The sequence below is a fragment of the Thamnophis sirtalis genome, unplaced genomic scaffold (genome assembly GCF_051295495.1).
Source record: "Thamnophis sirtalis isolate CommonGarterSnake01/CBP01778 unplaced genomic scaffold, rThaSir2_p1.2 scaffold_10, whole genome shotgun sequence".
NCBI classification, from domain to species: Eukaryota; Metazoa; Chordata; class Lepidosauria; order Squamata; family Natricidae; genus Thamnophis; species Thamnophis sirtalis.
The window spans coordinates 64282219-64304365 of record NW_028261390.1 but is presented as its reverse complement, the minus strand read 5'-3'; the positions used below and the strand labels follow the sequence as shown (position 1 = coordinate 64304365).

At 44.2% G+C, this 22147-nt stretch overlaps 1 protein-coding gene across 1 annotated transcript; it reads left to right on the top strand.

Moving 5' to 3' along the window:
- The first annotated feature begins 8220 nt into the window (after positions 1-8220).
- Positions 8221-21809, top strand: SLC10A4 (solute carrier family 10 member 4). Its single transcript, XM_087723803.1, has 3 exons — positions 8221-8935; positions 12100-12310; positions 21258-21809. The coding sequence occupies exons 1-3, from the start codon at positions 8472-8474 to the stop codon at positions 21777-21779; spliced, it is 1197 nt and encodes a 398-aa protein (XP_087579929.1). The 5' UTR covers positions 8221-8471; the 3' UTR covers positions 21780-21809.
- The last annotated feature ends 338 nt before the right edge of the window (positions 21810-22147 follow it).

Genomic DNA, 22147 nt, shown 5'->3' with positions numbered 1-22147 from the left:
TCCAGCATAACTCTGGAAAGTTTCGAGTAATTTCAACCAAACTTGGCACACAGATGCTCACTCTCTGGAAAAAAATATGGTGGGGGTAAGACACCCCTAATATCCCACGGGGTGTATGATCTGTTAAGATAGCCTGTTGTGACTTAAAATGGATTCTACTGTACTACCGTAAATTGGCTTCTACTGTACAGCACAGTGGAGTTGCCATGATAATAGCTTCACAGTACTCCACAAGGGGGCTCCCTCTGGTAAGGAGGAAAATCCAACATTAGAAATTACGTTTGCTCCAGACATTTTCCCCCTATAAATTAATACCTGGTCAACGCCGGATTATCAACTAGTAATAAAATAAAACAGGATGATGAAGGATAATGCACATACCAGCTGAAACAAAAGGCCACGGTATAGGCCAGCACTAAATAGCAGAGGAGAAGAAACAGAAGAACTTTCAATTTGCAAGCAACCATCTGATTTATGTTCATGCTCATATCATACCTGCTAAGAAGGAATACTTTTGTTATAGTCAGGACACTGACAGTGAAAAATAAAGTCTCCCTGCCACCACTTCCAAAAAAATAACTCCAGGCTAAAGACAAGAACTCAACACAGATTTTTGAGATTCCAGCCCAATTTCTTATATGTTGTAATACACTTTTTAAAAAAAAATAGATTTCTCTTTATACTAGCTTACTTGTAATTCTGTTAATTATATTTGTATTTGTATTGTATTTGTATTTATTATACTTGTATGCCGCCCTATTCCCAGGGGGACTCAGGGCGGCGAACAAACACATGGGGAAGGGGGGGGCAATACAAAAACGAACAAGACAAAACAGGATACAAGAGACAGATTAAAAACTACACAACAATCGCAGCAATTCAAGTGGGGCTGGGAACTCATCAGCCCCAGGCCTGCCGGAACAACCAGGTCTTGACGGCTTTGCGGAAAGCCTGAAGGGTGGTGAGGGTCCGAATCTCCACGGGGAGATCGTTCCAGAGGGCCGGAGCAGCCATAGAAAAGGCCCTCCCCCGGGGGCGTCGACAGTCAACTGGCTAGCTGATGGTATCCGGAGGAGGCCTAATCTGTGGGATCTGATTGGTCGTAGGGAGGTAATATATAAATAAAATATATTAGCATATTTATAATTATAAACCATCTTTATATTTAATTCATACAAAGCAATCATCTTTCCTCATCTAATTTCTACCTCTTATCTCTAACCATTCGTAAAGTCTCTTCCATGTTAAGTAATATTCTGGGTCTTCTTTGTCCTTTATTTTTAATGTCAATCTGTCCATCTCTGCACAGTCTAATATTTCCCGAATTACATCCTCATCTGATGGAGTGTTCCCATTTTTCCAATATTGTGCAAATACAACCCTTTACACTTCTTTTGTGTCCTTACACAAGAAAGGAAAATAAAGTGCATAAATACTGCGGAAAATAGAGTGGATATTCTTTTACAAGGCTTTGACAAGTGTTACTTGCCCTCATAAATCAAACTGATCTGTATCTGTCACAAACGAATGAAAAATGGTTGTAAATCTTGAGCTAGAAATCCAGTATTAACAAAAAAATAATAATCCCAGAAATAATTGGTGACTTCTCTGTTAACAAATCAACAGCCTGTGTCAATTCATCAGTTTCAACTTTCGGATCTGGAGAAAGTTTAGCAAAAATGCAGGTAGTCCTTGACTTAAAACTACAATTGAGTCCAAAATTTATGTTGTTAAGTGAGACAGTTGTTAAGTGAATTTGGCCACATTTTAGGACCTTTCTTGCCCCAGTTGTTGAGCGAATCACTGCAGTTGGTAAATTAGTAACCTCGTTGTTAAGTGAATCTGGCTTCCCCATTGACTTTGCTCGTCAGAAGGTCGCAAAAGGGGATCACGTGACCTTGGGACACAGCAACGGTCATAAGTGTGAACCAGACGTCAGGCATCTGAATTTTGATCACATGATCATGGGGACGCTTCAAAGGTTGTAACTGTGAAAAATGGTTCATAGGTCACTTTTTTCGCCGCTGTTGTAACTTTGGTCACTAAATGAACTGTTGTAAGATGAGGATTATCTGTAACAGTGACTGAAGTGGGTGACCTGGTCAATCAAAATCCTATGCTTGCATACCCAAGGAAGTGCTTTGGTACTTCTTCCTATCTATTCTGTTTCCCCGAAAATAAGACCTCCCCAGATAATCAATTGGGCTTTTCAGCGCATGCGCTAAAATAAGCCCTCCCCTGAAAATAAGTGCAGAAAGAGTGCAGAGAAGAGCAACAAAGATAATTAGGGGACTGGAGGCTAAAACATATGAAGAACAGTTGCAGGAACTGGGTATGTCTAGTTTAATGAAAAGAAGGACTAGGGGAGACATGATAGCAGTCTTCCAATATCTCAGGGGCTGCTATAAACAAGAGGGAGTCAAGCTATTCTCCAAAGCACCTGAGGGTAGAGCAAGAAGCAATGGGTGGAAACTCATCAAGAGAGAAGCAACTTAAAACTAAGGGGGAATTTCCTGACAGTGAGAACAATTAATCAGCGGAACAACTTGCCTCTAGAAGTTGTGAATGCTCCAACACTGGACGTTTTTAAGAAGATGTTGGATATCCATTTGTCTGAAGTGGTGTAGGGTTTCCTGCCTAAGCAGGGGGTTGGACTAGAAGACCTCCAAGGTGCCTTCCAACTCTGTTATTGTAAATTCTAAATTCTAGACGTGTGTTTGCCCCATCTTTTGCCTCAGCAATTCTCCAGCATCTCAGACAGAAAGTCTTCCCCATGACCTGCTAATATGGAACATGCAGAGTGTGACTCCAAAACTGGCGAAGATGTGACCTTCCACCCCTGGCCCATATTTTTTTTCAATCTCAGCATAGGTCAAAAGCACTCATTAAAAGCTCATCTGAGCTTTTAATGTGTTTTATGCTTAAGGCTGTAGTGCCACAGATGTTTGTATAGGGACCATTGTGTTGGATGTATAGTGGGGGTGGGGGCTGGTGGGCTCGCTCCAGAAAACTCACGGCTGAACCTTTTCCCTCTCAGTGGAATTGCTTAAAAAGGAAGATTGTACAAATCATGGATAATACCTTTTAATCTGAAACACAGAATGGGAAGGACTGTTTTGGCCACCAACTCCAACCATCCTTGTTTCCAAATAATTCAGGTTCTTCTTATCAGGGTGGGATTAACAGATAGCATTACTGCTGTTGAAAATGTTTCTTGCAAAAAAAAGCTTCATAACTTATTGGGTTTGTAACTTCTCATTGTTAAAAACATAAATGTGCAGTCAATTCTCATTATTCGTGGTAATTACGGTTTTATAAAGTCACCATGGACACTAACACATAGTGGATCTTAAATTGATTAAATAATACTTGATCATTTGGACCCATCCTACCATTTAAGCCACCCCCCCTATAATTATTGCTGCTGTGGGGTATTCTGAGCAGCCAAGAATGAAATCTTCTATGCTGTCCCAAATCTTGTTGATCAAATTATTCTTATTAAGTGGAGGAATATAGGTATTAAAAGGCAAAAACTCCACCTGTTTAAATAAGAGTAAGGTAGTGACATCCCATGGCTGGAAAGGTGGCAATAAAACACATTTAAATTGCAAGGATGTATTAACTAATGTCACAATACCCCCGTTAGCTCTCCCACCTACCTTGCTTGGGACAGCCGGGATCGAGTTAGCCCAATAACCATCTAACTGTATCTCTGCGCAGGCCCAGGTTTCCTGTAAGAAGAGGATGTCAAATTGTGATATATAGTCAAAAAACAGTTGGTCTTTTGATGGAATAAACCAACCTGCTATATTCCGGGTGATAAGGGAAAGTGGGTCATCTTTTGCAGCTCATCGGGAAACTTGATTTATACGAAGGGAAGTTGTCGGGTTGTTGCAATGGATTGAGGTGTCGTCACGCACACAATTGGCCTTCTCTAGAAGTAGGGGGAACCAAGGTATTTGATGCGAGATTCGGTTTGTGCCATCACAATGACAACAATGACACAATGACCACATCCTATCAAACTTTGCTGATCTCAAAAAACTAAGTAGGGTGGAACCTGATTTACTACTTTACTACTACCCTCCCCACTCCAGGGGAAGGATACTGCAAAATCCCCATTCTCTCCCCACTCCAGGGGAAGGATACTGCAAAATCTCCATTTCCTCCCCACTCCAGGGGAAGGATACTGCAAAATCTCCATTCCCTCCTCACTCCAGGGGAAGGATACTGCAAAATCTCCATTCCCTCCCCACTCCAGGGGAAGGATACTGCAAAATCTCCATTTCCTACCCACTCCAGGGGAAGGATACTGCAAAATTTACATTTCCTCCCCACTCCTAGGAGAAGGATACTGCAAATTCTACATTTCCTCCCCACTCCTAGGGGAAGGATACTGCAAAATCTCCATTCTCTCCCCACTCCAGGGGAAGGATACTGCAAAATCTCCATTCCCTCCCCACTCCTAGGGGAAGGATACTGCAAATTCTACATTCCCTCCCCACTCCTAGGGGAAGGATACTGCAAATTCTACATTTCCTCCCCACTCCTAGGGGAAGGATACTGCAAAATTCCTTCCCCACTCCAGGGGAAGGATACTGCAAAATCTCCTTTCCCTCCCCACTCTGAGGCCAGCCAGAGGCGGCATTCGCCGGTTCTCGGAACTACTCAAAATTTCCGCTACCGGTTCTACAGAACCTGTCAAAACCTGCTGGATTTCACCCCTGCTATAAATGAACTGTTGTAGTAGATGACTTCTTGTAGGCACTGACCCTCACCCCACTCCCCCCAAAGATGCTCTCCGAGGCTACGTCATAGCATTTTCCAAGAAAATAGCATGGATACATTAATCCAATTATTGCCCAGGCTTTATTTGTGTGCAGAATCTTTGGAGCAGTTCATCGGTGTAGAAATATACTCTCCATTTCAATAGCACTCCAGTCTGCACCCAGTGAAAAACTAACTTAATGCCTTTGGCTCTTTTTTTTCCGGAAAGATTTCTTTCTTTAGTTTGGAAGATAAATGCCATGTTGTTATAGAAAAAAAAAATCACCATTATTTTTCATTGAGTAAATCAATAATTTCTCCATGCTATTTTTTTTAAATAAAATGAGTTTCGATTTGCCACATATGCCCGCATTTGTAAAAAAAAATAAAAATCCAAATTACATATTTAGTTGATGAGTATTTCTTGAGAACAATTTTTGAGCCACTTTTGTAACAATTGCCAGGACATGCAATCACAATTAGTTTCCATGCCATGCTTTATCAAATGCTTTGCTGAACGTAAGGTATATTATAGCTTATAGTATACCCAGAATTCATTGATGAAGCTGTCTGATTAAAAAAAAGAGATTAAGTAAGATTTCTCCTTTACAATTCCCATGCAAACATCTAGTAATTACTTCATTGGCTTCAATGTGCTTACAGATAGCAGCAATAGCAATAGCAGTTAGACTTATATACCGCTTCATGGGGCTTTAGCCCTCTCTAAGCGGTTTACAGAGTCAGCATATCGCCCCCAACAACCCGGGCCAGATAAATCTCTTTATGAATTTACCTGGGATCTTCTCTTACTGATTTCCAATTGAATACTTTGTGTTTGTTGGATCTTCCTTTTCCCTTCTTTCTGAAAATAGAACCAACATTTGTTCTATCTTCCACTTCACAGGATTTGCAGAAGATCATTTGCAACGTTTGGCCAAATCATGACTTCTAGAAGATACCATTAATCTGAGTCCTGGAGAGTGGATCTCATTTAAAATAAAGACTAACATTTTCTGATCTGGTTTCTATCAGGTTGAAGTTGCAGTCTTGTTCCTTCACAATTTCTTGGCGGAAGACAATACTTTTCTTTGCCACAGAAGATGGACCCAAAAGACAGCATTGCATTTTAGTATTGCCTCCGCCAACCCACTTGAGCGGTCCGCATTAAAGGTAAAGGTTCCCACGCACATATGTACTACTCATTCCTGACTCTAGGGGGCAGTGCTCATATCTGTTTCAAAGCCGAAGAGCCAGAGCTATCCCAAGACATCTCTGTGGTCATGTGGCTGCCATGACTAAATGCTGAAGGTGCACGGAAGGCTGGTTCCTATTTTTCTACTTGCGTTTTTACGTGCTTTCGAACTGCTAGGTTAGCAGAAGCTGGGACAAGTAACAGGAGCTCGCTCCGTTATGCAGCGCTAGGGATTCGAACTACCGAACTGCCGACCTTTCTGATCAACAAGCTCAGCCTTTTAGCCAATGAGCCACCGGGTCCCATTACAATTGGCATTACAATTGTGTTTTTCTCCCCTCCTTTTTAACTTTTTTTTGTATAATTTCCTTTCAAGTACATTCACAAATATACATTCTTGTAAATACTATTAACATTTATCTATTAACTATTGATATTTATCACTATCTTCTTACAAATATAGAAAACACGGTTGGGGAAACTTTCTTGCCACCCTATATCTCCATCTTGTTTTGCAACAACCCTATTCCTCCCTTCTTCTCAACCTCCCTTCTCTCCCTTCTTCTTTCCCCCTCTCTTTCCCCCACTCCTCTCTTCTCCTCCTTCTTACCCTCTCTCCTACTCTTGCTTCCCCTTCCTTGCTTCCTCTGCTTTGCCCTTTCTTCCTTTCCCTCCTCATCCTGCCTCCTTTCCGATGTTGCCCTTGCTTATTTTCTTTCTCTGATGGATTCTCAGGGGTGGCATTCCAGTGATCCTGACTTTATATTTACATAAAAAATATAAATTTAACTTGATCATATTTGAAGAAGTTCTTTTTACTCCTTCACCAACCTCCGTTGATTCTCAGCAGTTCACAGTTCTGGGTTTCTTCTTGGCCATGCTTTTTGTTTCAGAATAACAGTTGGAAGGGACCTGGTAGGTCATCTAGTCCAACCCCCTGCTCAAGCAGGAGACCCTACACCATTTCTGCCAGACGGCAGTCCAGTCCCTTCTTGAGAGCCTCCAACGATGAAGCTTCCCCAACTTCTGAAGGCGACTTGGGTGGATTGTTCTGTCAGAAATTGTTTCTCCCGCGGTTTGTCTCTGGCGTGAGCAGGGGGTTGGACTAGATGACCACCAAGGTCCCTTCCAACTCTGTTACTGTTTCCCAGTGCTTCCCTAAGCCTTTTGGCTTAGCCTTCTCCTCAGAGTAATTCTGCTTTCAACAACTGTCCCCCAATTTCCTTTCCTCATTTTCTCTTGCTGTAAGGCACTTTTAAATAAATATATATATATGAAAACCTCTTTTTGAAGTCCAGGTTTGGTATCAGACTTGGTCATGCTTCCTTGTGGTTGCCCTTAATATAAATATATTTATATTTATATTATTTATATTTATATTATTTATATTTATATTATTTATATTTATATTATTTATATTTATATTATTTATATTTATATTATTTATATTTATATTATTTATATTATTTATATTAGTTATATTAGTTATATTAGTTATATTAGTTATATTAGTTATATTAGTTATATTATATTAGTTATATTATTTATATTATTTATAGTTATAGTTATATTTATAGCTATAGCTATAGTTATATTATTTATATTTATATTTATAGTTATATTATTTTTATTTATAGTTATAGTTATAGTTATAGTTAGTTATATTATTTTTATTTATAGTTATAGTTATAGTTATAGTTATATTATTTTTATTTATAGTTATAGTTAGTTATAGTTATAGTTATATTATTTATAGTTATAGTTATAGTTAGTTATAGTTATAGTTATAGTTAGTTATAGTTATAGTTATAGTTATATTTATATAGTTATAGTTATATTATTTATAGTTATAGTTATATTATTTTTATTTATAGTTATAGTTATATTTATATAGTTATCTTTATCTTTATATTATTTTATTTAGCTTGTCACTCATGTACAAGATAACAGGAATAAGAATAAACATGAATGAGAACACAGGGAATGGGTGCAAATAAACGGGGACAGTAGGAAGGGGACGTTAAGGCTGAAGTTGTTGTTATTAATAATTATTGTTTGTGTATTATTATTATGCTTCAATAAAGACGGTTCTTTTGCGCGCGGCTTCGGCTTTCCCTCAGAAGGCGCGGGGGGCCTGGCTGGCTCCTTATCGGGGGCGCGCCCAGGGAAGCCAGAAACCCACCCTCAGACGGCGGAGTCGGGGGCTGGGCGGGTGGCGTCCGACGGCCTTCTCGGGGACGCGCCCGTTGGAGAAGAACGGCGTCGGTCGCAAGAAGCGGAGAGAGAGAGAGAGAGAGGCGCGGCCGCTGAGGCGACGGACGGAGCGGGTTTGGGAGGACGCGGCGTCTCCCCGCAGCCTCACCTCGGAGGGGTTCGCCAGCCGCTCCTTCCTCGGCCGCTTCGCCTCTTTCCGCCCGCGGCAGGCTGGCAGAAGGCGCCTTCCATCCCGCCCGTCCCTTCACTCCAAAGTGCCGCCGCTCAACGAGGCGGACGCGCCCACGGAAAACGCGCCATGGACAGCTCCGCCGCTGCCCCGGAGAACCGCACGGGCGCTTGGCGCCTGCTGCTGCCGCCTTTCGCCGGGAACGCCACGCCCGAGCCCAGTCCCGGTGCCGCCTCGGTTCCGTCGGCGCTGGGCTTGGCCCCTGCGGCCGGCGGCGTCGAGGCTCCCTTCTGGGACGGTCGGCTGAGCCACTGGCTGAGCGTCTTCGTGGGGCTGGCGCTGTGCGTGGCCATGCTGGGCCTGGGCTGCACGGTGGAGCTGAGCCAGCTAGGCGCGCAGCTGAGGCGGCCGCTGGGCTTGTTGCTGGCGCTGCTCTGCCAGTTCGGGCTGATGCCCCTGCTGGCTTTCCTGCTGGCCCTCCTCTTCGCCCTCGACGAGGGGGCCGCCGTGGCCGTCCTGCTCTGCGGTTGCTGCCCCGGGGGGAACCTCTCCAACCTCATGTCCCTCCTGGTCGACGGAGACATGAACCTCAGGTAGGAACCGGGAAGGAGACGGCTTAGGTGTTTGTGTGTGTGTGTGTGTGTGTGTGAGTGTGTGTGTGTGAGAGAGAGAGAGAGAGACAGACAGACAGACAGACAGACGGACGGACACGGGACCGTTGCGCAGGGCATTCGGCATCTAGTTTTGGTCACCACGATGTAGAAAAGATGTTGAGACTCTAAAAAGAGTGCAGAGAAGAGCAACAAAGAGGATTAGGGGACTGGAGGCTAAAACACATGAAGAACGGTTGCAGGAACTGGGTATGTCTAGTTTAAGGAAAAGAAGGACTAGGGGAGACATGATAGCAGTCTTCCAATATCTCAGGAGTTGCCACAAAGAAGAGGGAGTCAAACTATTCTCCAAGGCACCTGAGGGCAGAACAAGAAGCAATGGGTGGAAACTAATCAAGGAGAGAAGCAACCTAAAACTGAGGAGAAATTTCTTGACAGTTAGAAGAATTAATCCATGGAACAACTTGCCTCCAGAAGTTGTGAATAATCCAACACTGGACGTTTTTAAGAAGATGTTGGATAGCCATTGGTCTGAAGTGGTGTAGGGTTTCCTGCCTAAGCAGGGGGTTGGACTAGAAGACCTTTAAGGTCCCTTCCAAATCTGTAATTCTATTCTCAGTAGATATTAAAGAAAGTGTTTCTTTACTGTTTAGATTTGTGCTATCTATCTATCTATCTATCTATCTATCTATCTATCTATCTATCTATCTATCTATCTATCTATCTATCTACCTACCTACCTACCTACCTACCTACCTACCTACCTACCTACCTACCATTATCTATCTATCTATCTATCTATCTATCTATCTATCTATCTATCTATCTATCTATCTATCATCCATCCATCCATCTATCATCTATCTATCATCTATCTCTATCTATCTATCTATCTATCTATCTATCTATCTATCTATCTATCTATCTATCTATACCTATTTATCTATCTATCTATCTATCTATCTATCTATCTATCTATCTATCTATACCTATTTATCTATCTATCTATCTATCTATCTATACCTATTTATCTATCTATCTATCTATCTATCTATCTATCTATCTATCTATCTATCTATCTATCTATCTATCTATCTATCTATCTATCTATCTATCTATCTATCCATCCATCCACCCATCCATCCATCCATCCATCCATCCATCCATCCATCCACATACATACCTGGATTTGCCATCTCAATTTGGGTTTAAAGAGGACCATGCAGTTATGTGGCTGATTGATGGCCTTCTCTAGCTTTTAATTATCTTTTAATATCAAACGTTAACTATCCTTGCCCCTGTTTTAAATTTTTATATTCTGTTTTAATGTTTTTAACACTGCATTTTTACACTGCCAGGAGTTCCTCTCTGAGGGAACTGGGTGGTTTCTCAATGTGATAAATAAATAAATAAATAAAGGCAATAAAAAAATCAACAAAACAAAGTTTTAAATTCTGAATTAAGAGAGCACCTGAGGGTAGAACAAGAAGCAATGGGTGGAAACTAATCAAGGAGAGAAGCAACTGAGAACTAAGGAGAAATTTCCTGACAGTTAGAACAATTAATCAGTGGAACAGAAGTTGCCTCCAGAAGTTGTGAATGCCCCAACACTGGAAGTCTTTAAGAAGATGTTGGATAGCCATTTGTCTGAAATAGTATAGGGTTTCCTGCCTAGGCAGGGGGTTGGACTAGAAGACCTCCAAGGTCCCTTCCAACTCTGCTATTGTATTGTACTGCCTGGCTCTCGGGCACCAGACATGCCACAGGTGTGGTGCTCTGGCTGTAGTCCAGCCCAAGGGTTTCCCGGCTGCTACCATGAGGATGAGGGTCTTGCTAAAGGATTGGGAGGGTAGCTGTGGCATTGGGTACAGGTAGTCCTCAACTTACAACGGTTCATTTAGTGACCGTTCAAAAAGTTACAACGGCACTGGAAAAAAAGGGGATGTATGACCGTTTTGTTTTCACTGTTAGGACCTTTCCAGCATCCTCAGGATCACAATGATCAAAATTCAGATGCTTGGCAACTGATTCATATTTATGACTGTTGCTGTGTCCCGGGGTCATGTGATCCCCTTTGGTGGCCTTCTCACAAGCACACAAGGGGATTAACAACCAGGGGGCTAACTTATCACCTGCAGTGATTCACTTAACAACTGTGACCAGGAGACTCTATGGTGGGGGAACCGGACTTCCAGTAGGCAGAGGAAAAAAGGACACCGTGCTAGGAGGAGACTCTATGGTGAGGGAACCGGACTTCCGGTCGGCTCCAGAATTGAACGGGGGGGGGGGGGGGGCTTCCGTTTAGGACCTTTGTGGCTCTGAGTGTTTAAGGTTGCCGAACCCTGTTCTATAAGAACCTTCACCAGAGAGATGCAATAGGGCAGCAGACAATTCTGCTAGGAGGGCAAATATTAAGAATTGGTTTTGAGCAAAATAAGCACCCACCCACCCCAAGGCTGCCTCCTCTCCTTCGCAGAGCAGACTTGGGGTGGGCATTAGGTGGCATAGACTAGAGGGTACACAGAAAAGAGAGCCCGAATTCTGCACTACTAGTTAAATTCAGCTCCCTCTTGCTAGTGGGAGTAACTGGACCATTCAGGAAAAGTGGAGGGAGGTTCTTGTGGATGGTTCCACCACAAAAGCGCGTAGGACAAAATCGCGCTCGACAAAAGCGCGCTGTGACGTCATCACAGCGCGACGAAAAAGATCGAAAAAATGTAAAAATAAAGCTAAAACCTTCCCCTAACCCCCCCCAAACCTAACCCTAAACCTAACCCTAACCCTAACTCTTAACCTAACCCTAAACCTAACCCTAAACCTAACCGTTAAAGTAAGGAAAAACGTAACGCTAACCCTTATCCTAACCCTAACCCTAACGCTAACGCTCTAAAGCTAACCCTAACCCTTAACCTAACCCTAACCCTAACCCTAACCCTTACCTTTATGTGAATCGGCTTGCTTTAATTTAATTTTTATTAATTTTTATTTGAATTTTTCGATCTTTTTCGTCGCGCTGTGATGACGTCAAAGGCGCGATTTTGTCGATCGCGCTTTTGCCGTCCGCGCTTTTGACGGGTCACGCTTGTGGATGCCACTTATCTTGTGCTCTCCACCCAGAGGTGTCTTCATTCTTTCCTTCCTGACAGCATCATCATGACTGCATCCTCCACCTTGCTTGCTTTGATCCTGATGCCTCTTTGTCTGTGGATCTACAGCCGCGCTTGGTTCAACACCCCGTTAGTGCGCCTGTTGCCCCTGGGGGCTGTCAGCCTGACCTTGTGCAGTACTCTAATCCCCATCGGTCTTGGCGTTTTCATCCGCTACAGATACACAAGACTGGCGGACGTTATTGTGAAGGTAAGCTGAGTACACATATGTCTCCTAATAGAATGTATGTATGTATGTATGTATGTATGTATGTATGTATGTATGTATGTATGTAACCAGGGATGGGATTAAGCCGGGGATGGGATTCAGCTGGTTCCGACCGGTTCGGGCAAACAGGATGCTAATTTTGCATCTGGTTTGCGGAACCGGTAGTTGGAAGGACTGGCTGGCCCTGCCCACCCCTCCCCTCCCAGGAGTCTCCACATGGCCATTCATCCTGCCAGGTAAGTGCAGGGCCTGTGTAGAGGCTCTGGGAGGGGAGGGGTGGGCAGGGCCAGCCACCGGTTCTGGAAAGGGCCTGTTTCGGCCTCTGGAGGGCCTTCTGAGTCTGGGGGAGGCTGTTTTTGCCCTCCCGGAGACTCAAGGAAAACCTCCGGAGTCTGGGGAGGGAGAAAATTACCCCCTCCACCATGGTGGAGAAGGCCCAGGGCTTCGCCAAGTAGGGCACACACCCTTTGGCCATGCCCATCCAGCAACCGTGCAGAGAACAGATTGCTAAAAATCCCTGTATGTAGCTCAGGGTTGAATTGTGTAGTCCTTGGTGGTCTTGGCTTGCAGGCGTTCCATTACCTGAGTAGGTAACATTGTGTAGCATTGATGCTATCTACTTGGGTAATGGAAAGTCTGCGAGGAAACAACCAAGCTCCTGGAGCACCAAGGACACCAGAGACCAGTCCTTACCGGGTGCAAGAAAATGTCTCTGACCCCTCTACTTGAGTAGCTAAAGAAGCCTCCTCATTTTGTACATCCCACCTGTCAGCATAGCAATAGCAGTTAGACTTATATACCGCTTCATAGGGCTTTCAGCCCTCTCTAAGCGGTTTACAGAGTCAGCATATCGCCCCGACAGTCTGGGTCCTCATTTCACCCACCTCGGAAGGATGGAAGGCTGAGTCAACCTTGAGCCGGTGAGATTAGAACCGCTGAACTGCAGATAACAGTCAGCTGAAGTGGCCTGCAGTACTGCACCCTAACCACTGCGCCACCTCGGCTCTTCAGCATCTCTGTCAGCCGCTCCACAGATAAAGGTAGAATCTCAGAATCTCCTTTGTTAAATTTATCGAAGAGAAGAAACACTTTAATTACAGAATCCAAAAACCGGACCTTTTAGCCACTATTTTATCAGTGAGTTTATTAAAGTAGTGCCTCTTCGATCCCCTTTCTAAATTGCTCTTCATGGGAGAGGATGCCCCTCGCTTGCCAAATAATTTAGCTTGGTAAGTTGAGTTCCTGATCTCATCACACCAACTTTCAGGAATTACTGTTATTTTCAAGCTGCTTGGAATTTTGCTTCAAAAATATCCACTCTTCTTATCATATCAGTGTCAGACGGATTGCTCTGTTGTCCCTGGATCCTCTTATATTTTTGAAGTTAGGTACAACAGGTAGTCTGCCCCAATCACCTGGTATTTCCCCCAAGATTTTGTAAAGATAATATATAAAGTTCAGAAATCATCAATGCACTTGGAATAATGTTGATGTTGAGACTCTGGAAAGAGTGCAGAGAAGAGCAACAAAGATGACTAGGGGACTGGAGGCTAAAACACATGAAGAACAGTTGCAGGAACTGGGTATGTCTAGGGCTAATGAAGAGAAGAACTAGGGGTGACATGATAGCAGTCTTCCAATACTTGAGGGGGTGTTACAAAGAAGAGGGAATCGACCCATTTTCCAAAAGCCCCAGAGGACAGGACAAGTAGTAATGGGTTTCTTCTTCTATTATTATTATAACCCAAAATAATAACTCAGAAATGTCCTGATAGTGAGAACTAATGAACCACGGTGGTGCAGTGGTTAGAATGCAGTACTGCAGGCTACTTCTGCTGACTGCCGGCTATTTGGCAGATCGAATCTCACCAGGCTCAAGGTTGACTCAACCTTCCATCCTTCCGAGGTGGGTAAAACAAGGACCCAGATTGTTGAGGGCAACATGCTGATTCTATAAACCGCTTAGAGAGGGCTGTGAAGCGGTATATAAGTCTTAACAGTGGTGGGATTCATTTTTTTTTACTACTGGTTCTGTGGGCGTGGCTTGGTGGGTATGGCATGGATTGGTGGGTGTGGCTTGATGGGCGTGGCAGGGAAAGTGTACTGCAAAATCTCCATTTCCTCCAGATCAGCTGGGACTCGGGAGGCAGAGAATAGATGGGGCGGGGCCAGCCAGAGGTGGCATTTGCCAGTTCTCCGAACTACTCAAAATTTCCACTACTGGTTCTCCAGAACTGGTCAGAACCTGCTGAATATCACCTCTGAAGTCTAAATGCTATTGCTAATCACTGGTTAGCAATATTGAAAATATATCCATTTTCCCTGACCATGTTTCTGTTAACTTAGGACTTCAAATGTGTCCTTTCATCTTGTTCCTTATAACTGCATGGTGGAACACATAAAGTATTTCAGGAGAAAACAGACAAAATAAGAGTTAAATATTTTCATTGTTAAATGTCAGAGGGTTGGAGTCATCTCTTAACACTCTCTGTTCTTTCATTTATTCAGAATATATTTAGTCCTTTTGGCTTTTCTGACAACTTACTTATTTGTAGTTACTTAATAGCCTGTCCTTCCTTTCATGTCCCGCCTTTGTCCTTTTAATTTTCAGTTTGCCATCAAGTTTTTTGTAGACATAATAGTGGCTTATTTTTTACAGATTTGAATTGCTCCTTTAAATTGCTTTAGTCTTATCGTTTTTAAAGGAATGCGCACCCCTATTCCCCATCAGGTTCTCATGCCATGGAATCCTTCATTTTGAAATTATTAAAAGCTGATTGCTTGAAGTCCAAGGTGTGCATTTGGTTTAGTTCAGTCTGGTTTAGTTTTCTTTAAATTCTAGAATTCCAGAATTACATAGTCGTTTCTCTGTGACATTTCTGGAACTTCCAATGTACTCTTCCCTACTGATTAATATCAAATCAAGGACTTGTGTTTCTCTTGTGCCTGGCTTTGCTTTCTGAAGCATACCGTTGTTAGCAACTCATATTCAGAATCACCTGCAGAGCTCATGCTTAGCTGAGTGCATCTCCCAGCAGATGTCAAGGTAATTAAAGACCTTGTTGTTCCGTGTCTTCTTGAGTTACAAATTGATTTTGGAAAGCATTTATCTTCTGCCTGATGGAGTGATTGACAATAAACATCAGCCCTTATTAGTCTTGTTTGTCTACTTATTTTAAGCCAGGAATTCTCAAAGTATAATCAAACTATTTCCTTAGAAATTATGATGGCCTTTCGTTGCTAACTTCGAGTCATTAAAATAATGTTTTTAGTCATTCTTTCCTTTATCAAGATCTAAAGTTATCTATCTGTCCAGTGGTGGATTGCACATGTTGTTACTACCGGTTTGCTGCCCCCCGTACTTCATGCGCACCTTCTGTTCATGCACCCAGCCTCCCACACATGTGCTTTGCTCACTTGTGCGCTTTCTGCACATGTACCTGTTCTCAAAAACATGCCTAAATAGGATGGCATACAACCGGGGTGGATGGGTGGGTCCGTCTGCGATTTCTGCTACCAGTTTGGCCAAACCAGTTGAATACCATCCATCTATCTATCTATCTATCTATCTATCTATCTATCTATCTATCTATCTTTCTTTCTTTCTTTCTTTCTTTCTATCAACTATCTATTATCTATCATCTATCTATCATTATCTAGCTATCCATCTATCCTATCTATCTATCATCTATCAACTGTCTATTTATCTTTCTATCTGTTTCTATCTATCATCTATTATCTATCTATCAATCATTATCTAGCTATCCATCCATCTATCCTATCTATCTATCTTTCTATCAACTATTATCTATCTATCATCTATCTATCATCTATCTATCATTATCTATCTATCCATCTATCCTATCTATCCATCCATCATTTATCTATCAACTGTCTGTTTATCTATCTTTCTATGTTTCTATCATCTATTATCTATCTATCATTATCTAGCTATCCATCTATCTATCCTATCCATCCATCATCTATCTATCAACTGTCTATTTATTTATCTTTCCATCTATGTTTCTATCTATCATCTATTATCTGGTTCCACCACAAAACCGCGATGCCCTTATCCGCGCCGACATAAGTGCGGAGGCAAATCCGCGGCGTCCGAAGCGCTAAGAAAAAAACGACCCTACCGCCGCGACAACAGCGCGGTGACAGAAGGGCGTTCTACATGCTTCGTTCTTTGCCTCCAAATGTAGCCCTCCTCCTCCAGCTGACAGCGGCAGCGGGCACGGGGCAAAGCGGGCTGCCCAGCAGCAGCAGCCCGCGGGAACGGTCCAGCTCAGCCGCGGGGGGAAGCAGGAAGCGGAGGAGGACGCGGCAGCGGCTGAGGCTCTCCCGGGCCGGCGAAGCGGGCTTGCCCGGCGGAGGCAGGCTGCCCTCTTCTTCCTCAACAACATCTCCTTGGACTGGCGGCCTCCGCCGCCGGCGCCTCCCCCGGAGGAAGAGACAGGGCGGGCGGCGGCGGCGGCTGAGGCTCTCCGGGGGCCGGCGAAGCGGGCTTGCCCGGTGGCGGCGGCCGCCCATCCAAGGAGATGTTGTTGAGGAAGAAGAGGGCGGCCTGCCTCTGCCGGGCAAGCCCGCTTCGCCGGCCCGGGAGAGCCTCAGCCGCCGCCGCTGCTGCGTCCTCCTCCGCCGCCAGCGTCGGCAGCCCTGCTCGGGCCCCCCGCGGGCTTCCTGCTGCCCCCCGTGGCTGTGCTGGACCCTTCCCGCAGGCTGCTGCTGCTGGGCAGCCCGCTTTGCCCCGTGTCCGCTGCCGCTGGAGGAGGAGGGCTACCTTTGGAGGCAAAGAACGCCCTTCTGTCGCTGCGCTGTTGTCCCCGCGGTGATGACGCGCGGTGATGACGTCGCGACTTTAGCGACGCGATTTAATCTCCGCTATTTTGCATAGCACGGTTTTGTCGTGCCACGTATTATCTATCATTATCTAGCTATCCATCTATCTATCCTATCTATTTATTATCCATCAACTATCTATCTACTATTATCTGTCTATCAACTATCTATTATCATCTATCTATCGTCTATCTATCATCCATCCATCTATCTATCTATCTATCTATCCATCCATCCATCCATCCATCCATCCATCCATCCATCCATCCATCCATCCATCCATCCATCTATCTATCTATCTATCTATCAATCACCTGAGGCCAGGACAAGAATGAATGGGTGGAAACTCATTTTATAAAGAGATCCAACATGGAATTAAGGAGAAATTTCCTGACAGTGAGAACAATTAATCAGTGGAAGAGCTTGCCTCCAAAAGTTGTGGGTGCTCCAACACTGGAAGTTTTCAAGAAGAGATTGGGCAGCCATTTGTCTGTGTGGTATAAGGACTCCTGCATTGGGCAGTGGGTTGGATTAGATGGCCCCCAAGCTCCCTTCCAGTCCTAAGGTTCTATGAGCCGTTCTCAAGGGACCACGTGAAAAGAAAACAAAGGCAATAAACTTTAGGAGCAGATTTTCAAAGTTTTCATTCAGAGGTAACAAGTCCCAATACAGTCACTCTTCTCCTCTTAAATAATGGATATTTGAAATCTTCGGGGTTTTCATCCCCCCCCAACCTGTGACAGGATCTCATTTAATGATTTTGAAATCATGTTTACCATGCTTTGACAAAACCTAACTCTTCCCAGTCCTTATAACTCCTCTTGATCCTGGAGCCGTTCATTCAGAAGGTGTAGATCATGGTTCCTGAAACCAATTTTCTCTTGTTAATTCAACATCTTTAGCTATAAGGACATCACTTGCTGCAACTTTGGGTTCCTTCCCAAGTCTTTTAATATGAATCCAAAGGGTAGATGAAAATTATATTCTCAACTGCCAGTTCTTGAGGTTCCTTAAAACCACAGAAGTCTACCATAACATAGTTAGTTGCAGGTGCTCCCAGCAATTTATTCTGAGGAGGATTTACAGCAGGAGTGTCAAACTCAAGGCCTGAGGGCCGGATCCATCCTGTGGGATGCTTAGATCTGGCCCACGGGGCCGCCCTGGAAACAGTGAAGGGCTGGCCCACGGTGCCTCCGCCAGTGAAAACGGAGCTCAGGAGGACTATGTGCGGCCCTCCCAAGCTCCGTTTTCACTGGCAGAGGGTTGCAGGAGGCCGCTGCAGCTGAAAGCGGAGTTCGCGAGGGCCACAACCGGCATTCCCAAACTCCGTTTTTGCTGACAGAGGCTTGCAGGAGGCCGTCACAGCTGAAAACGGAGCTTGCACCGCAGGCAGCACTCCAGAACACCATTTTTGCTGGCAGGTGGCTACAGGAGGCCGTTGCAGAAGAAAACAGAGCTCAGGAGCCCGTTTTCAGTGGCAGAGTACTCAGGCCACCACAGGTGCCGACACAAGTGACTTTGAGTTGGCCATGCCAACCCTGGCCACATCCAAACACAACCCTGATGCGGCACCCCTGATTTAGAGGGATAGGAAGGGATAGTACTGAATTTGGAATTTATTCTTAGCAAACAGCCCATTTTAAAACCCAGTTGATGGTTTCTGTTTATTTTTGTTTCTCTCATTATTTCATCTCCCTCCCTCTCCCAAATAGGCTATTCACGAGTTAACAATTATTTTATCTTTAAAATACTTTCAAACTCAGAGAGAAAATTAGACAAAAAACCTCAGTAAAAAACCATTTCCCCTCCCTTCCTCCTAACTGGATTCAATGCTCTTCCTCCAAACCTGACTCATGCTCATCTCATGCACACTTATGGGGAATTGGAGTAGAGTTTGGATGGTTCTTCTGCCTTTAATGCATTTAAGGCTGACATTTCCTGCTGCTCTTTGTTCAAGAGGAATGTAATGTTAATTATGCAGCATTAATCAGGGACGAAAAGTGCCAGCAAGCATCCAGATTCATCGAGGGCATGGAAGGTTGTGTAATTAACTTTATCTCATTAATTAGTAGTTGCTGAGAAGCATGAGGACTACGATGTACTATTTATGGTCTGGCTGAGGTTTGAACAGATATTTCTTTGGACTAATGTACTAAGTAGAGCAAAATGTAATGTAGATCCAGATTCAATATTACAAGGAAACTAACAAGGAGCTTGTTGATCAGAAAGGTCAGCAGTTCGAATCCCTAGCGCCGTGTAACGGAGTGAGCTCCCGTTACTTGTCCCAGCTTCTGCCAACCTAGCAGTTTGAAAGCATGTAATAATGCAAGCAGAGAAATAGGAACAACATTTGGTGGGAAGATGAAAGCGTTCCGTTTGCCTTCGGCGTTTAGTCATGGCAGCCACATGACCACAGAGACATCTTCAGACAGCGCTGGCTCTTCGGCTTTGAAATGGAGAGGAGCACCGCCCCCTAGAGTCAGGAAGGACTAGCACATATGTGAGAGGGGAACCTTTACCTTAAAATTGAAAAGGGCTATGAACTCTTGATTTCTCTGACTACCAGAAGACCTTAGTCTCATCACTTCACCACTCTGGCTCTCATACACATGCAGTCAATGGGGTCTGAATTGGAAAAAATGTGAAAATGTTAAGTGAAAATGTGAAATGTAGCGCATGGCAAGCAAATTCCATGTTCGGAACCATTAGGAAAGGGACTGTTAATAAATCTTGACATTCTAAAATGACTTTTTAGGTTTTTCTAGTGCAGCTATGTACTTGTGACATTTTAAAAGGGTAGAGTTGGAAAAAAGACCAAGAAGGGGCAAATAAATTATTACAAGGCTAAAACATCTTCCTCACAGCAAGGAACGCCACTGGGATCTTTTAAACCTAGAAATGAGGATAAAGAATTAGAATCTGTGGGGATTTAATGGAGTTAAAAAGATTTCTGGAACCCAGCACAGTTAAACACAACTGCTAAGATCATTTCTCTTGGCTGCGATTATAAATTATTATTTTTTTGAGGGGGGGGGAGGGTTTATGTCTTTCCTTCTCTTTTTCTGAAAGTTTCCAGGGCATTTTAATCAGTCTTGTTCTGATTTCGATTGATGCGACTAAAACACAGCTGTATACAGTAGGTAGTTAGGGGTGGGCTGCTGGGGGCTCGCAAGAACCTCTAGCTAAGGTTGTGTGCTGTTCGGAGAACCTCCAAATCCCACTCCTGGCTGGCCCCACCCATCCCTCCCCGGAGTTCTCACATGGCCCATTTTGTATGCAGGGAAAAACAGGCCCTCGGGAAGAGGGGGCCTGGGGAGGCTGTTTTCGCCGTGGCACGACAAAACCACGGTCCACTAAAGCGCGCCCGATTAAAGCCCGTACCTGATGTCATCAGCAGCGCGACAAATACGACCGCGGAGAAAAAAAGGGCGCTTTAAAAAGCGCTTTTAAAGCAAGCCGATTCATGTAAAGGTAAGGGTTAGGTTTAGGGTTAGGTTAAGGGTTAGGGTTAGGTTTAGAGTTACGTTAAGCGTTAGGGTTAGGTTTAGGGTTAGGTTAAGGGTTAGTGTTAGGTTTAGCGTTAGGTTAAGGGTTAGGTTTAGGGTTAGGTTTGGGGGGGTTAGGGTAAGGTTTTCGTGTTAATTTTAACTTTACCGCTCACAGCGTGATGTTTTCATCGCGCTGTGATGGCGTCAGGTACGCACTTTCGTCGAGCGCGTTTTAGTCTACCGCAGTTTTGTGGTGGAACCGTTTTCGCTCTCTCAGAGGCTCGAGGAAAGCTTCCGGAGCCCAGGGAGAGCAAACCACCACCACCACCACCCTGGCTATGGTGCAGGAGGCTGACTAGGCCATGCCGACCACGCCAACACCCACCCAGCAACCGGGCAGAGAACCCCTTGTTAAAATTTTTGAAGTCCACCCCTGTATGTAGTCCTTGACTTACCACCTTAATTGAGCCAGGGATTATGGTCATAAATTAAGACTGTGACCAATTTTACAAACTTTTTTTCCCCCCGCAGCCAGTCAATAAAATGCCCCAAATGCAACCACAGATTTAATTTTCGTCCCATTCTTTCTTCCCTAGATCTCTTTGTGGTCTCTCCTGGTGACGCTGGTGGTACTTTTCATTCTCACTGGTACCATGCTGGGTCCTGAACTTCTGGCTACTATCCCTGCCGCCGTATACGTGGTAGCTCTGCTGATGCCCTTGGCAGGTTACGGCTGTGGCTACGGGATAGCCGCCTTATTCCGCTTGCCCCCGCACAGCAAGCGGACGGTGTCCTTGGAAACTGGCTGCCAGAACGTCCAGCTCTGTACCGCTATCCTCAAGCTGAGCTTCCCCCCACAGTTCATTGGGAGCATGTATATGTTTCCTTTACTCTACGCCCTCTTTCAATCGGCTGAAGCCGGTCTGTTCGTACTGGCTTATAAGATATACGGAAAGGATCTGTACAAGCAAGAGGCTCTCGGAGGAGACAACGAGGAAGAGACGGATGTTTCTTACAGGAAACTGAAGGAGGAAGTAGTCCCAGAAATTTCTTACGGCACCGTAATTGCTGGGGATCGTAGCGCAGGGGTTACGGAGCCGACACAGACAGTCCTCTAGAGCAGTGTTTCTCAACCTTGACAACTTGAAGATGTCTGGACTTCAACTCCCAGAATTCCCCAGCCAGCGAATGCTGGCTGGGGAATTCTGGGAGTTGAAGTCCGGACATCTTCAAGTTGCCAAGGTTGAGAAACACTGCTCTAGAGCAAGAGAAGATCTTCAAAAAAAAAAGAAAATAACATCCCGTGTTGAAATAAAGTGGTCAGCCAAGAAGGAGAAACAATAGGGATCCTGAACATTTGTTGTTATTTTGGTTTTCTCACTGTGCTAGAAAGTGTTTTCACAAACTGCACAACTGTATATATCTCTTCAACCTGTTGTCAGAATATGATGCACACAAGGGAAGGGAAGGAGAGAGAGAAGAGAGG

Bases quoted from the DNA above. Each gene is read 5' to 3' on its own strand.
- SLC10A4 (XM_087723803.1), top strand. From the start codon at position 8,472: ATGGACAGCTCCGCCGCTGCCCCGGAGAACCGCACGGGCGCTTGGCGC. The intron at 8,936-12,099 runs GTAGGAACCGGG...CCTTCCTGACAG, and splicing joins GACGGAGACATGAACCTCAG to CATCATCATGACTGCATCCT. The intron at 12,311-21,257 runs GTAAGCTGAGTA...TTTCTTCCCTAG, and splicing joins TGGCGGACGTTATTGTGAAG to ATCTCTTTGTGGTCTCTCCT.